Source organism: Lissotriton helveticus, chromosome 3_2 (genome assembly GCF_964261635.1).
Source record: "Lissotriton helveticus chromosome 3_2, aLisHel1.1, whole genome shotgun sequence".
NCBI lineage: Eukaryota > Metazoa > Chordata > Amphibia > Caudata > Salamandridae > Lissotriton > Lissotriton helveticus.
The window spans coordinates 405771262-405786958 of record NC_136062.1 but is presented as its reverse complement, the minus strand read 5'-3'; the positions used below and the strand labels follow the sequence as shown (position 1 = coordinate 405786958).

Sequence of the window (15697 nt, the reverse complement as noted above, 5' to 3'; positions counted from 1 at the left end):
TCAAATTCTGTCTTGGAGATCGGAGGGAAGACATCTAGCGAGAATAAGTTCTTGCTAGGCAGAACTGGGATAGCAGTGGAGAAAGGAGTGGGGATGTTATTTTTTATAGTGGCTATTTTACTAATAAAATAGGAATTGAGTGAGTCACATAATGTCTGGGAGGGACTGGATTGAATGATCACCCGATCGGGTAGCGTGAGTTCGTTAACAATGGAGAAGATGTCTTTAGCCCGAGAGGCAGAGTCCGTGATCTTTTGTGAGAAGTATACTGTTTTAGCCTGAAGAATTGAATTTTTATATTGTTTTAACAAGGTAACATAGATGGATTTCTCTTCGGGGGTGTAAAGACGTCTCCAACGGCCAATTTGTCCCTCTTTAATTGTTCAGTGAACCAGCGTTGGGCGTCATGGGGACGTTTCATTTTTATTTTCCTCAAGGGGGCAACCTTGTCACTGGCTACTATCAACCAAGATTCAAGACTGGAGGCTTGAGCAGAGACAGAGGCTTGATCACTAGGAAGAGAGGCAGCCAAGAGAGAGTGGAATTCTTCCAAATTGGCACGTTTCCAGTTACGAGCCACAAGGTTGCTCACAGGAGTCAGGGGAGTGGGGGGGGGGAGTATAAGCCAAAGTAAAGGAAATAAAAGAGTGGTCGGACCAAGGAGAAGGGGAAATAAGAGGGGAAGAGATGTCTATGTTCAAGGTCCACACTTGGTCTAAAATGTGCCCCTTGGTGTGAGTGGCTACGTGGACATGCTGAGAGCAATTCATTCCCCGCAGGAGGTCAGTAAACTCCACTGAGAGACTGCTCTCAAGAATATCTGAGGGCCAATAGTTAAAGTCCCCAAGAATTATAATTCTGCCATAATTGATTACAAGTTGGGAAATTAGATCACCAAAAAGCTGGGGGAACAGGGGGATATGGTCAGGGGGAGGATAAAACAGGGCACAAATAAAGGAAGATCGTGAGGAAGAAAAATGTAAAATAAGGCTGTCTACTCTAGGGAGAGTAACACTTTCCAGGGTCATGAATTCATACTGTTGGCGGATAATAGTTGCCACCCCGCCTCCCGCTTTGGATGAGGGTCGATTGGTCTGTAGTATGTAATACCCAGCAGGGATAGCCGCTAGGATATCAGGGACAGAATCATCCGTCAGCCACGTCTCTGACAGAAGGAGGACGTCGATATTATTAGCATCCAACAACTGAAAAATTTCAAGTTGGTGCTTCACCATCGAGCGAGTATTGAGGTAGGTGACTACGAGAGTTTCGGTGTCAGGAGATTGAGTGCCAGAGAACGGCTGAGGGGGCTTGCTAGGCTGAGCAAGTTCACCAGATACACGAGGGCAAGGTGGAGACCTGCAGGGGACCAATATGCCACAGTCCAAAGCGGCCCTCCTGGCTCAAGGACTGAGGGGGACAAGGTGTTGGCACTTATAAAGATCAGACGAAGAATAAGTGACCAACTGGGCAGCATTTCTGGCCCCAGGTTCCGGCCAGGCGCGGACGGGCGCAGACGTGCCCGCTGCGCCCGTCCGCTGCGCTTCCTACCAGGCGTCATCCTAAATATCCCTCGTGATAGGAGCAACTAGCCCGCTAACCTGCGGAAGTAGGATGTCAGGCAGGAAGTGGTGCAGTGTGTAACGCTCGCGAGCAGACACTCCGCTCAATCGGCACAATGCCGTGGCGGAACGGTGTCAGGAGCGAGAGAATGCCAGGTGAGGAAATAGAATTAAAAATATATACACAGTTTAAAATGGCGCAATATTGCACAAGGTATACTGGCAAGGTGCTGGAAAAATAAAAGCAAAGCGCTATTCGCACATCATGCAGCCTCATTCGCCGCGATCGACCTATAGATGTCTGCATCTATAGGTCACTGTATCTACAGGTTACTGCATCTACATATGTCTGCATCTACAGGTCACTGCATCTACAGGTTACCGCATCTACTGGTTACCGCATCTACGGTTACTGCAACTACAGATTACTGCATCAATTGATTCCTGCATCTAAGGTCACTGCATCTCCAGATTACTGTATCTACAGATGTCTGCATCTACAGGTCACTGCATCTACAGGTTACCGCATCTACTGGTTACCGCATCTACGGTTACTGCAACTACAGATTACTGCATCAATTGATTCCTGCATCTACGGTCACTGCATCTCCAGATTACTGTATCTACAGGTTATTGTATCTACATATGTTTGCATCTACAGGTCACTGTATCTACAGGTTACCGCATCTACTGGTTACCGCATCTACGGTTACTGCAACTACAGATTACTGCATCAATTGATTCCTGCATCTACGGTCACTGCATCTTCAGATTACTGTATCTACAGATGTCTGCATCTATGGGTCACTGCATCTACAGGTTACTGCAGCTACAGGTTACTTCATCAACAGATGTCTGCAGCTCGTGTTGCTGCGCTTACAGGTTGCTGTATCTACAGGCTGCTGTATCTACAGGTTACTGCATCTACAGATTCCTGCATCTACAGGTAACGTCAATGGCCATGGTATGGATTCTGCTCTTCAGTAAGCAGTGTCTCGTGTATGGACAGGCAGGTCACAAATAGTGGGTGCATTACGTGAATCGAATTTTTGCAATCTGCCTTTGCAGTGCGACCCTTCTATATACTACTAGTTTGCACTATAAAAAGCCCATTCGCTAACCTGGGTTAGAAAAATACTACCTAATGAATATTAGTTAGGCAGAGCGTTATTAACAAAGGTCTAAGAATGGCCGTGAATGCCTGGATGGCTAACAGACCCCAATTCCTGTGTCTGCTTCACTTATCATTTTTTTTTAATTAGTCATATCAATTAAGAAAACAGGTTCTACTTTTAGAAAAGTTTCTCATTGGGAAGACATAAAGGGGGGGGAGCAGAGATAGGTCGCCAGGGCGACTGCCTGACCTCCCGAGGCAACACTACATGATTTCATATGGACAGCATCCTCGTGGTACAGCGTCATCTTTGTATATCTGTTCACACTCCTGCCTGGAATTCAGTAACGTGTCAATAGTTTGCGACTGCAGTCAAAAATCACTGATGCAGTTCATTATGATTCGCTTTTTGGAGGAAGCCCCCCCCCCACCCACCACTCCTAATTGCAATTTAGAAGGGGTCGCAGAATTCCTTCTCTGATTTGGAAAGGCTTTCCCAACTCGTAAACGGGCTTTGTGCATTGTAAAATACTCTTTTGCGGTAACAAACTCTGAGTCTTTCTGAACCTCAGTGGTTACGACCACAAAAGTGACTGTAGATCAAGCCCAAAGTTCCTTATGTTCACATCTATGAATTATGCATAGTCTAAACTGTGACTGAAAAAATAAGAGCTTTTTGGCACAAGCCTTCACCACAGACCTCAAGATGTTAACATGTACAGGTCACCACCAAAGTGAAAAAGTCCCATCTCGCCCTCCACTTAAATTACAAAATGGCTTCCATATGGCATGCTTTCTTGTTCTAGGGAAATATCACACCCACAATGATTTCCTCATATTTGTACAGGAAAAGAAATCCTAATGTTTGCCAAGTTTAGCACCGACGACACCTCTGCCAGAGAACACAGGGGCCAATCCATTACACTTGGTGTGGGTGTACAATGATTGTGCCCTGCACTGCAAGGTTTTCATAACTATGATATCAGAATTGGTTGAACCCCACCCGAGACAGTGACCATGGGGTTTCCAAAACTAACAAGCAAACAAAACACCTTTGCAAGTGCCTCTTTCTCTCTTTGCCAGTCTAGGCAATTTATTTATTTATTTATTTTTTGCAATTTTTAAAGCGCTGCAATTACCCGTGGGTGTCTCGGCGCTAAGAACTAAAATCTAATTAGCCAGTGATTAAACGTTGAGACAATGAATAAAAGTGATGTATAAAAGATGTCATTGGGAAAACAGCCAAGTCTTTAGCTGCTTTCTGAAGACAATCAATGATGGACTAATCTTTATATTAAGGGGAAGGGAGTTCCACAATTTCGCAGCTGCTATGGTGAAACATCTATCTCCCCAAGTCACTTTCCTTGTTCTAGGAATCTGAAGCATGTGAGCCGTGTTAGAGCGTAACGTTCTAGGGGTTGCCAAAGGTTTAAAGGAACTCCTCAGAAATTTAGGGCCCGTGTTGTTTATTGCCTTATAGACAATGCAAAGGGTCTTAAACTTCGTACGACTTCTGACTGGAAGCCAGTGCAGTTGGTCTAGGTGTCGAGAAACAGAGCTGTATTTGGGAATGCCCAATAGCACTCTGGCGGAGGCATTTTGTACTAGTTGCAGTTTGGAAATAACCTTTTTTTGAGCATTGAGGAAGAGGGCATTGCAGTAGTCAGTGCGAGAGAACACCAGTGTGGAAATAAGTGTTTTTCCCAAAGCTATGGGAAGATACGGTAAAAGTTTCTTTATTTTTCTTAAGATGTTAAAGGAAGATGAAACTACCGCATTCGCATGATGATGGAACAGGAGCTTGTTGTCAAATATCACTCCCAAATTTCTGACTTTACTAGCAGGTTGAGGTGGAGTTCCCAGTTCCTCAGGCCACCATGAAGGGGACCACAAAGGTTGAATATTTCCAAACAGCATAACCTCCGTCTTGGATGAATTAAGTTTTAAGCAGTTGGAAGCCATCCAACTGCTAATGGCCCTCATACCATTCTTAAAATTTGCTGCGACCGTGGGTCCGTCTTTGTGTATAGATAACACCAACTGAGTATCGTCAGCATATGTTGTCAAATTGATATTATACTCTTTTATTACCCTCGCTAAGTCCGAAACATAGATATTGAAAAGGGTCGGACTTAGCGAGGAACCCTGAGGCACTCCACAGGGAATGCTGAAGGTAGGTGAAGTAAAAGTGCCCAACTTGACAGCTTGTCTACGATCAGCCAAGAATGATGCAATGAGGTCCCTAGCTCTATGTTTAATGCCGATGGCCTCGACACGGCCGATCAGAGTTACATGATCGACCGTGTCGAAAGCCGCCGACAGGTCCAACAGAATCAAGACAGCCTGTCCACCCTTATCCATTGTGGCCCTGATTTCATCAGCCGCTTTGATCAGGGCAGTCTCTGTTCCGTGACCTTGCCGGAAACCGAATTGGGTTTCATCTAACAGGTCATTAATATGAATGTAGTCAGATAGTTGTTTATTCATGACCGATTCAAAGATCTTAGCTGGAAACGGCAGAGAGGCGATGGGACGATAATTGGAAGATAGTGTGGGGTCCAGGGAAGGTTTTTTGAGAAGCGGCTTGATAATGGTGTTTTTCCAGATGGTAGGGTAGAAACCTGTAACAAACATACTATTGCAGATATGTGTCAGTGGCATGGAAATAATATCTGGAATGTTATAGAGTATGGATGGATGACAAGGATCCAGAGGGGAACCAGATTTGATTGACTGAATTAATTTGAGAATGTCTTGTGGGTTCATGCTGGTAAATTCAGTAAAAGCTGTCGGAGTCTCGTGTAACTGAGAGTCAAAGGTATTAGAAGTTTTCACTATAGGGTTGAAATCCTTAAATATGGATATGACCTTTTCGGAGAAAAAGTCGGCCAATGCGTTACAGAAATTTTGAGACGTTTCAGTCGAGGGATTAGATGGTTCGGCAAGGTGGTTGACAACTTCAAACAGTTTCTTCATGCTACAACGGGCTTGATTTATTTGGGCAGTATAATAGATGTTTTTCTCAAGTACTATGCTCTGCTTATAGCTAAGAAGTGCAGCTTTATAAGTAGTCTTATCTGCTGAGTTATAGTTTTTACGCCAATGTCGTTCCTTGTTACGACAATATTGTCGTTGGAGTCTAAGGTTTTCGGTAAACCATGGGGCCGAGGGAGTCTTCCTGTTGCATTTGTATGTTTTAGGAGGGGCCAAAGTGAGAAAAGCTTCTTCCAGAATAGAAGTATAGGTAGCAGCTGCAATGTTTGGGTCGGATACATTATCTATACTTGTAAAGGCATCAGTGAGAATCTGAGCAAGTTGATTAAAATCAAGGTTTTTCCAGTCTCTGCAGGTAAGATCAGGATTTACAGACGTAGTGTAGGAAGCTGTAGTTTTAATTCGAATATCAAATAAAATAGCGAAGTGATCAGACCACGTTAAAGGAAGTATAGCATTTTTAATAATATGGGGGTTATTAGTAAATATACCGTCAAGCGTATGACCTGCTTCATGAGTTGGCTCTGTGATCAGTTGTTCAAGACCTACAGCAAGCAGATCATTAATAAGCTGATCAGTATCTTTATCTAACAATGAATCAAGATGAAAATTAAAATCTCCCAGGAGAGTGAAGTATTTATGATCTGCAGATAGCTCACTCAACTGATTGAGTTGAGAAAGAAAGTTCGGACGAGAACCTGGGGGTCGGTATAAAAGAGTGCCTGTGAATGTTTGGTTAGTGGTAAGGGTAATCGTAAAAGCCAACGCCTCACAGCTTGAATGTTTAAGATCGATGGTTTTTACACAGAGGCAGTTGCGGTATATAATTGCGATCCCCCCGCCTTTATGGGCAGAGATACGATCCTGCCTGTGGACGCAGTAATCCTCAGGCATCGCAGCCTTAAAGTCTGGCCCTGATGCATTGTCGCCCCAAGTCTCAGTTAAGAATAGGAGATCAATAGCATAGTTGTTGAGCAGCTCCAAGATGTCAATTTTATGACAGGGGAGCGAACGGGCATTAACGAGTGCGGCGTGTATAAATTTCTGAGGATTTGGGGAAGTAAGGGTTTGGGTAACCATGCTCTTATTTGTGCACAAAGTGCATGAGAAAGGCCCTCCAATGGGGTCAGCTAATAGGCATATCGGAGGCACATGTACAGTCTGTAATGTAGTGTTAAAATAACGGAGTTCGTTAGCAGTATAGACTATCCTTGTTGAGGGCGGCGATGTAAGGGGGGTGGCCCTGGGCTCGGTCCAGGCTCGGACGGGCGCAGACGGGCTTGGCTTAGGCGCGGCTTCGGCGCGCGCCCGGCGCGCCCGCTGCGCCAGCCCGCTGCGCCGTCTGGACATAACGCACATTATATAGCTGGTTGAGGAGGGCGTGAGTCCTGCGCGACTAGAGCGCTGACCCCGTTATCCCCAAGATGGCGCCCACCGCTGCCAGACGCGTAAGGAAATCGCCACAGACAGAGGTAGGGAAGTGTTAAAAAGAGCGTGTCAAGGGTGTCAGAGTGCCTGCAATAATTCCCCTTACATTCTCTGATTAAAAAGCCCCCAAATAAAGATTTACGAACTAAATGCAGTTTTTGTCACAGCCTGGTGCAAAACGCTGAACAACACAATTAAAACAGTCTCAATATATCACTGGTATAATGCGATTAGCTCGCAGCCCCAGTCGCAATCACCGGGGAGAGCTTCTTTAGGCAACGCGGCCACCGGGAGCCTGGCTTAAATATGCTGGGAGGGCGTGAGTCCTGCGCGACTAGGCAAGGGTTTTCCAAAGTCGGTCCTGGGGGGCCAGATCCATGCCAGATTTGTAGCATATCCCCATTTAGATACACGAGGCTATCTTAAAAACCTGGCATGGATCCGGCGCTCCAGGACCGACTTTGAAGAACCCTTTTCTAGGCCCAGAGGCCTCTCCAGCTTGTCTCACCTACCTGCTTACATTATCATACCCCAGGCCTTTTCACCAATCTTGCCTTCACACGTTTCTCCACAGTGCACCAGTCACCAGACACCGTGTTGAGTATCGCAGGGTGGGACAAGCTGATGCAATGACAATTTACTATAATCACTTAATCTGCAGACATTAACAACAAGAAAATGTCCAGCTTAAACGGATCACAAGTTACTAAAAGTGCAGCAACACCTGTTGCAACGCAGTGCAAGGCCTTTCACAAACACTGATTGGTCACCTTTCAGTTGCATAGCAATGTGTTTACGTTTTCTACTGGTACTAATGAGGTGAAACCTTTGCCCATACAATATTACTATAAGGTAAACACACAAAAAGAATGGAGTAATAGTGTCAGAAATGTGCAGCGTTATGCAGCATATTTTGTCTTTTCTTGCCGGTTATATAGTTATCCCCGCCTCACGATCTGGTCCTCTGCTGCTGCATAATTCCATTGACACTACTGTGCACAGGATAGTGGCAGGTACCGGTACTCACCTTGAGGGTTGTCGCAGTGCTCCTCGTCGCTGTTGTCATGGCAGTTGTTCTGCCCATCGCATACAAAGCTCTTGTCCACGCACAGGCCGTTCTTGCAGTGGAAGCGGGCTGTGGAGCACAGCAAGGGGTTTGCAGCTGTGAGAAGGGAGAGAAGAAGGGACCATCGTCAGAGGGATCTATGGAAACTTGTGAAATATTTGTCACAACTATCCATTGGTATCCCCCAACACTCTTGCAAACTTGCATGGATATCCTGGAAATAATCCCCCAAAAAACCCAACATCTCTGGGGAACTTCAGAAATAATCATCATATGAACCCAACGATATCCAGGAAACAATTATCAGGAACACAGATATATCTAGAAAATAAATGTCACAATTATCCAAGGATATCTATGGAATACTCTTCATAAGAACAAAAGGAGTACCGATGAATAACCTGCAGATGAAAGCAAATCTATTCATGCAAGAATCCTCACTGGGCCTCAACCGGATCCATGCGTGGTTCTACAGGCGGTCTCGTCATATCCACGCAGCAATCGAACCAACATTGCAAATGAAACAACCATCACAAAACTCCATCTATACCCTCACAACAATCTTTACAATACTTTACGAGTAGCAATACAACAATCACCACAAGGCCCCAAATCAAATCCATGTAATGATCATCACTTGATTCCAGAAACATAGATAAACAACAGTTACAATAATCAAGGGAGCTCTACGTACCAACCTTCCCAATATATCATTGGTCGCCATAAATCAAATATACAACAGTCATCTATCATGCTATTGCAACGAAATAAAGATTATTGAATTGAATTGAACAGTCATCTAAAGTATAGAACAAGCATTTGCAATGTAATAAGACTTCTATTTATGAGAGTTTGAGCTATTGGCATTGTAACTGTCATTGCCTTTTATGTATGTGTTGTGTTTAAAACAAATAAATACAAAGCACTGTCATTTACAATGCCAATAGCTTAAACTCTTGCAACTGCGAGACCTATTGCATTGCAAATGCGTGCTATAAAAACAAAAATAGAACACAGCGTAAAGAGAGAGCGTGTTTTGCAGGCAAGACAATACTATTTGAGAAAATAGTGCTCGGAGGCTACATTTAAAGCCTACCGAGCAACAACCCACGTAACGGGGGGGGGGAGGGGACCTCCATGGCTCCATGGGTGGTTACAAAATGAGACAAGGCGGACCTAAGGACATAAGCCAATAAAAAATGTGGGTGGAGCTTCAAGTACCTACCTCGATACAGCATGCGCTGCCCAGGCTCGATCAAAAACCGGCCCTTTAACAATCATTAATAATATAATAATACAGCATTTTGTAAAGTGCCCAAAACATCCAAAGGATAATTATGAAACAATTTTTAAAAATAAAGATCCAGCCAGGAAACGTCTGTCCAAAACACTAGTCAAGATGGACACAGTGTATCTACTTAACAAAAACAACACGGGGAACACAAAAAATCCACAAACTCACAAGACCCAATGCATATCTACTAAAAGAAATAAATAAAAATCTGGAGCATTTAAAAAAACAAAACGTCATAATTCCAAGCAAATCAGTACAACAAAACAACACCTCATATACCAGATCCACACAACAATTACTTCAATTATCCAAGTACAACCGTACATTAAAAGACCCCTTGCTATTCAATGCACCATTGTTTATGTTTATTTTTCTTGTACTACTCTCACACCTCTGAATAAATGGCGAGAACACGAAATGCATGTCCCCGACCGGTCCTTCTTCACCTGTGGTCCGAGGACCATTCAGGGAGTCTGCAGCTGTTTTACAAAAGTAGAAACTATTAAAATTAAAAAAATTAAACTGAATAAATTATAATTAACAAAGAATCAAAAATGTAACATGTGAAAAATGTTCCCATATTCGATTGTGAATTAAACAAAATATTTTATTATTGGAGCATTTGTTTGGTGTATATTTGTTTTTGTATTGTTTTCTTTAAAAAATTATGACACAAATGATAGAAATTGCTTAGGCCAGGGGTGCAAGATTACCAATAATGACTCCGTAGGTGTGCCCGAATTCAGGTAATGATTCAGTGGAAGTCCATAGAAGTCAAAAGGTTAGGAAACGCTGTCCTAGACCATGTCAATCTAGTCCCTTTCCCCTTTTGGGGCACCTCCCTAACCCCAATTAATGTGGATAAAGCACAGAATTTGGTTGTACTATTTGATTGCAATCCATCATTCATTCACCCCAAGAGAAATGCAGCTGCCAAAACAGCTTTCTACCATCTCAGTCTGCTTAAAAGTGTCTGTCATTGTGCCTGCTCTTAGAATAAGCATTTGCAAAGCCAATGGGCCTTTTTTTAATTTTTTTTATGAATCCAGTGTGAAGGCTTTGATAATGTTTTTTTCCGTTGCTGTTAAGGATGATAAAACATTTTTAAATAGCTTGCTATCCAATTGCTGACCGGCAACGGCAAACAAGCATTTGTTGGAGTAGCAATGGCAGAGCATCAGCAATGGGTTAAAAAAAAAAAAAGGAAAGTAATAGACTAGCTGCCTGGGTGGGGGTGGCAACACAGCAAGTGGGAGAGTATGAGGGGAGTAGCAGCACACGACGGAGACAGCAAGAAAACACATGAACTCCTTAGGAGTGCTGGTAGAAAAGGAGAACAAGCATTTGCAATGCAATAGGTCCGGCATTAGGAAAGTGTGAGCTATTGGTATTGTAAATGACAATTTTTTTAAATATGTGTTGGCTTTGAAAATATATAAATTAATAGCATTGTTATTCACAAAGCCAATAACTTACACTTTCCTAATGCGAGTCCTATTGACTATGGAAATGCTTGTTGGTAGCAAGCAAGGACAGTGCTGTTGTGGTGCTGAGTGATGATGTGGTTGGGCTGAGTGATGTGGTGGTGTCCCAGAGTGATGAGGTGGTGTTCCTGAGTGATGTGGTGGTACCCCTGGGTGATGTGGTGGTGTCTTTGAGTGATGTTGTGGTGTTCCTGAGTGATGTGGTAGTGTCACAGAGTGATGTGGTGGTGTCCCCGAGTGATGTGATGGTGTCCCCGAGTGATGTGGTGGTGTCCCTGAGTGATGTGGTGGTGTCCCCGAGTGATGTGGTAGTGTCCCTGAGTGATGTGGTAGTGTCCCCGAGTGATGTGGTAGTGTCCCCGAGTGATGTGCTGGTGTTCCCGAGTGATGTGGTGGTGTTCCCGAGTGATGTAGTGGTGTTCCTGAGTGATGTGGTGGTGTTGCTGAGTGATGTGGTGGTTTCCCTGAGTGATGTGGTGGTGTCCCTGAGTGATGTGGTGGTGTTCCCGAGTGATGTAGTGGTGTCCCAGAGTGATGTGGTGGTGTCCCTGAGTGATGTGGTGGTGCCGCCCCTGAGTGGTGCCCCTAAGTGATGTGGTGGTGTCCCCGAGTGATGTGGTGGTGTCCCTGAGTGATGTGGTGGTGCCCCCGAGTACTGTGGTGGTGCCCCTGAGTGATGTGGTGGTGTCCCTGAGTGATGTGGTGTTGCCCCAGAGTACTGTGGTGGTGTCCCTGAGTAATGTGGTGGTGCCCCTGAGTGAGGTGGTGGTAGCAATCATTTATTTATAGCAGAAAGAAAGTTTTACCAAGAAGGGAGATAATGCTTCATACTTCGTTCCTGCCTGCTGTTATTGCACAAAATTAAATATCAAAGTCATATTTCAAATAGATGAAGTAATATCTGTGAATTATATTCCACGCTTTAAGGATATGACAGCATTTTCAAGAGGAGCCCTAATCTCAGGATAATTTCCTTCCCTCCAACTAGTCTCCCAGCATGACTATGGATTACACAGTTACAGTCCAATCCCACTTCTCAGAGCTTCAACCTTTCCATTTGTTCCTGTTGTTTATTCATCATCATGCTCAAGAAAGGCCAACTAAACCTGTCATTCTAACTACAAACAGGGCTCATTGTTTTTTTAAACCTTCATTTTTCAGTTTTAGAAAACATAACGCAGCTGCTGGTAGAAGTACAGTGTAGACAACAAGTTAGGTCGTCCTGAAGAAGGCCTTCTGTCGACCAGCGAATACTCAGGCGACTTGTCAACTGGATCCAATGGTACAGCTATCACTCCAGGCTCGCACACAAATCACCTTACTGCTGAGAAGACTAGGTCCCATCCCTCCCTGGAATCGAGCCATCACCCACATTCCCACCCGCCGTGTAGCTTTTGGTGAATCAGGGCTCATTGTTAGCTAAACTTTTCAGACAGCGGTTTCAAAAACCTGGACTTTGCTTCCTACATCCTCCTCCCAAGGGTCTCCCAGGGCTTGTGTTGAGCTTGTCTCTTGTCAAGACCTCTTAGGGCCATCAAAGACTACACCTGCAACCCCTGGGCCCCTCTGCTGAGGAGTTCTACTCTGCCAAGTGTTACCAGTTCCAGGTCCCATACTCTAGGAAAAGAGATTGGGTACTGCTAAGCAGAAACTAAGATATCGACGCCAATCAACTTCGCAACCGGCGCCTGCTCACAACTCTGAATCTGTGCCACTGCCTGCACTGGAGCCGTAGTCCTGCTCAGCAGCACCGACTGCGACTTGTGCCGCGGCACCATCAATGCTGTAGCGCCTACAAAGCTCTGCCAGTGCACAAGTCTCCAGTACCACACCACACAAGTCCATGGCGAACCGCTCAGACGTCTGTGACTGGGTCCGACTACGACGCCGCAATACCAAAGCCACGCGGCTCTACCTTCAACACCTCATTCATGCCGCTCCACAGTAAGGAACCGGGGTACCGCCCCTCCTACCCGGAATCAACTTCTCTGCAGCAACAAGGAACCAACGCATCACCTCTCCTGCCTGCCAGAAAGGAACTGTTGCATCATTGTAGTGGTTGCTTACTTGCTCGTGCTCATCGCGCGGTGTGTCGCGCGATGTGCACGCATTCAATATGTTATATATTGATTATGCGTCCACGCGCGATGTGGTCGCATGCAATGTATTATTATTTGATTATGCATCCACGCGCGATGTGTCCGCTCGGTGGTTGCCTTCAACGTGTGGTCAGTCACCGTTGAGGTTTGCCTCTGGATGGAAGCATCGCGCATCGGGTGAAGTTTACGTTCATATGGAATAAACCTAACTTCAACTACTCTACGTTTTCCTGTGGATTCTTCAACATAACATTTGGCGACGATCGGGATTTAAACTTCACCCATACCCACGCAAGAATTTTTCATCAAATCCTTGATGTGTAATTAAGGACGTACCTAACCCGTTCTATCGTTAGTTTCACTCCGTGAAACATTCCGGTGAGACTCTCAATAATTTTCACCGAAGAACAAGGTATGTCGATTAACTTTCTTCAGTATGCGCGATTGGCTTAAAGCTTTATCTCACAAGCGTGAGGATTGGCCATAATAGACTGAGACTGAGATCGTCTATTGGTCCGCTTTCTGCCTGTGACTCAGCTGTGATTTGTCCGTTGGATATATCCAATTATTATTGGTTCCTGTTCTTCACGAAGGTTTTATGGGCGTCACAAGCATTGTTTGAGATGTCAATTTGATAGACGTCAGTGCGTTGCTACAGCGACGCACACGCTTTCTCCTCTGTATGCTTGCCAAATTTTGGAATTGAATATGTCATCTGTGCGTCGTCTCAGCGACACGCACGCTTTATGGATTTCATTATTCATTATTATAAACCTAACTTCAACTACTCTACGTTTTCCTGTGGATTCTTCAACATAATAATCGTCTACCCTGCATCAGTTAGGTACCAATGCCACATCAGCCTCCGCGACGCCTCACCTCCCCTGTGTTTTGCATTGTCTGTGTTTTTTACAATACCTCCACGGTACTGTACAGGGGTCTGCCCGCCTTCGTAACCGGCCCTCGCTCCACCAAGAACAGACTGGCTTTGTGGAGTTGGCGACCGCGACCAAATAGCCCCGGTTGCAGATATTTTGTCATTTCTAAGAGCTATACTCGATTTAATCTTTAACGAGTGATATATTGATTTGTGTATGTTGGATTTTTGTCATTCTGGCCTTATTTGATTAAGAATTTAAGATCAATATTAACTAGTTCCCTAAACTGGTGTGGAGTCCTTTTATAATGTTGTTTTCACTGTGTTAGTGTGGTGTGTGTGTATATACACGTTACATATTGCCTCTGGGATGAGCCTGACTGCTCTGGTAAAGCTGATAAGGGGGTGAGCACAGATTATCTTTGGGGTGTAACTCCCTTGCCCTGACTAGAGTGGTGGATTCTGTCTGTCTCAGGTGCATACCCTGGTAGGGTGACCAACTTGTGCGACCCAAAATACGGGACATTTCACAGAAATAGAGAAAGGACTACAAATGTACACCAATAAAGTGGCAACGAATGATAGCCCTCATCCTCATACAAACAAAGAAGCAGCACTACAAAATTAAATGCTATTTGTAATACCAGCATAGTACCTGTTAATTAAATTGCTTACTCATAACAGCTGCTTAGTAGCCCTGCTTTGGAACACCTAAAAAGTGCCTCTCACTGTTTTCAGTTTACCTGTAAAAAACTGGGACATGACGAGGCACTTTTAGCAAAATCTGCCGGGACAACTGTTGATAAACCCGGACGGTCCGGCCAAATCCAGGGCGCCTGGTCCCCCTATACCCTGGCCAACTAGAAACCTGTGACCTTTACAACACACTTGACCTTCAGCCTCGTGGTTTATCAAGTCAGCAGAAAACCTCGACTGCATTGTGTGTCCGCAATACACAGTTGCAAGATATATGGTACCCATTGCTACTTCTTATTTCATTATAAGCGCTCCATCAGCCCTACGAGTTTGGGCTAAACCTCGCCCACCGACCCCACAGCACACTCCTTCGGCCTGCCCCATCCGTCGGAGCCGGCCAAATCCTCTCAATGCAGGCCCGACAGATGGTCTGTGTAAAGGTGGCAGACGGGGTGACCCCGAGGCGTCAGCCCTCCGCCCTCCACGTGGGAAACCCCCCAAAGGCAACAACCCGGAGGAGGGCGCAGGAGTGAATGTGGAGAAAGCGGCCCGTGGGGGCGGGTGACCTTTAGGGTGACCCTGAGGTGTTATTTCAGCACCACTGCCCGTGTCCCGGGTCACTGATGGCTGTCTGCGGGCGCCGGGGACATGTCTATCGCGGAGCCGACACGACGCACCCCCTGGGGAGCGGAGGACACATTTTACAGCACAATTAGACCCAAAATAACTTCCTCGGCAGCTCAGTCAACAAACACGGGCCTGTGTCGGCGTCCTCCCGTGCCCCCACCTGCGTCCCATACTTACAGGGACCCACCGAGCGGAGAGAAAGCCCCATGTGTGCAACACTCGTCCTACTGCACGCAGAGGAATTCTGAACCACTTTCCCTTTCTGCACTGAAACCCCGGCGCTGCTTCCTTTCACCGTTCCACTCTGTACATCAACTGAACTTCCTTTCACCTGCCCGCTCTGTACGTCAACTTCCTTTCACCAGCACACTCTATGTACAAACTTCCTTTCACCAGCACACTCTATGTACAAACTTACTTTCACCAGCACACTCTATGTACAAACTTACTTTCACC

At 45.3% G+C, this 15697-nt stretch overlaps 1 protein-coding gene across 2 annotated transcripts in view; it reads right to left on the bottom strand.

The window, feature by feature from the left end:
- The window catches only part of LDLRAD3 (low density lipoprotein receptor class A domain containing 3), a 498268-nt gene that overhangs the window by 189324 nt on the left and 293247 nt on the right, over window positions 1–15697 (bottom strand). For both annotated transcript variants that reach the window (XM_078684328.1, XM_078684330.1), the window contains one exon: window positions 8126–8260. In XM_078684328.1, the coding sequence (XP_078540454.1) occupies window positions 8126–8260 (135 nt within the window). The remainder of the gene's footprint in view (window positions 1–8125; window positions 8261–15697) is intronic.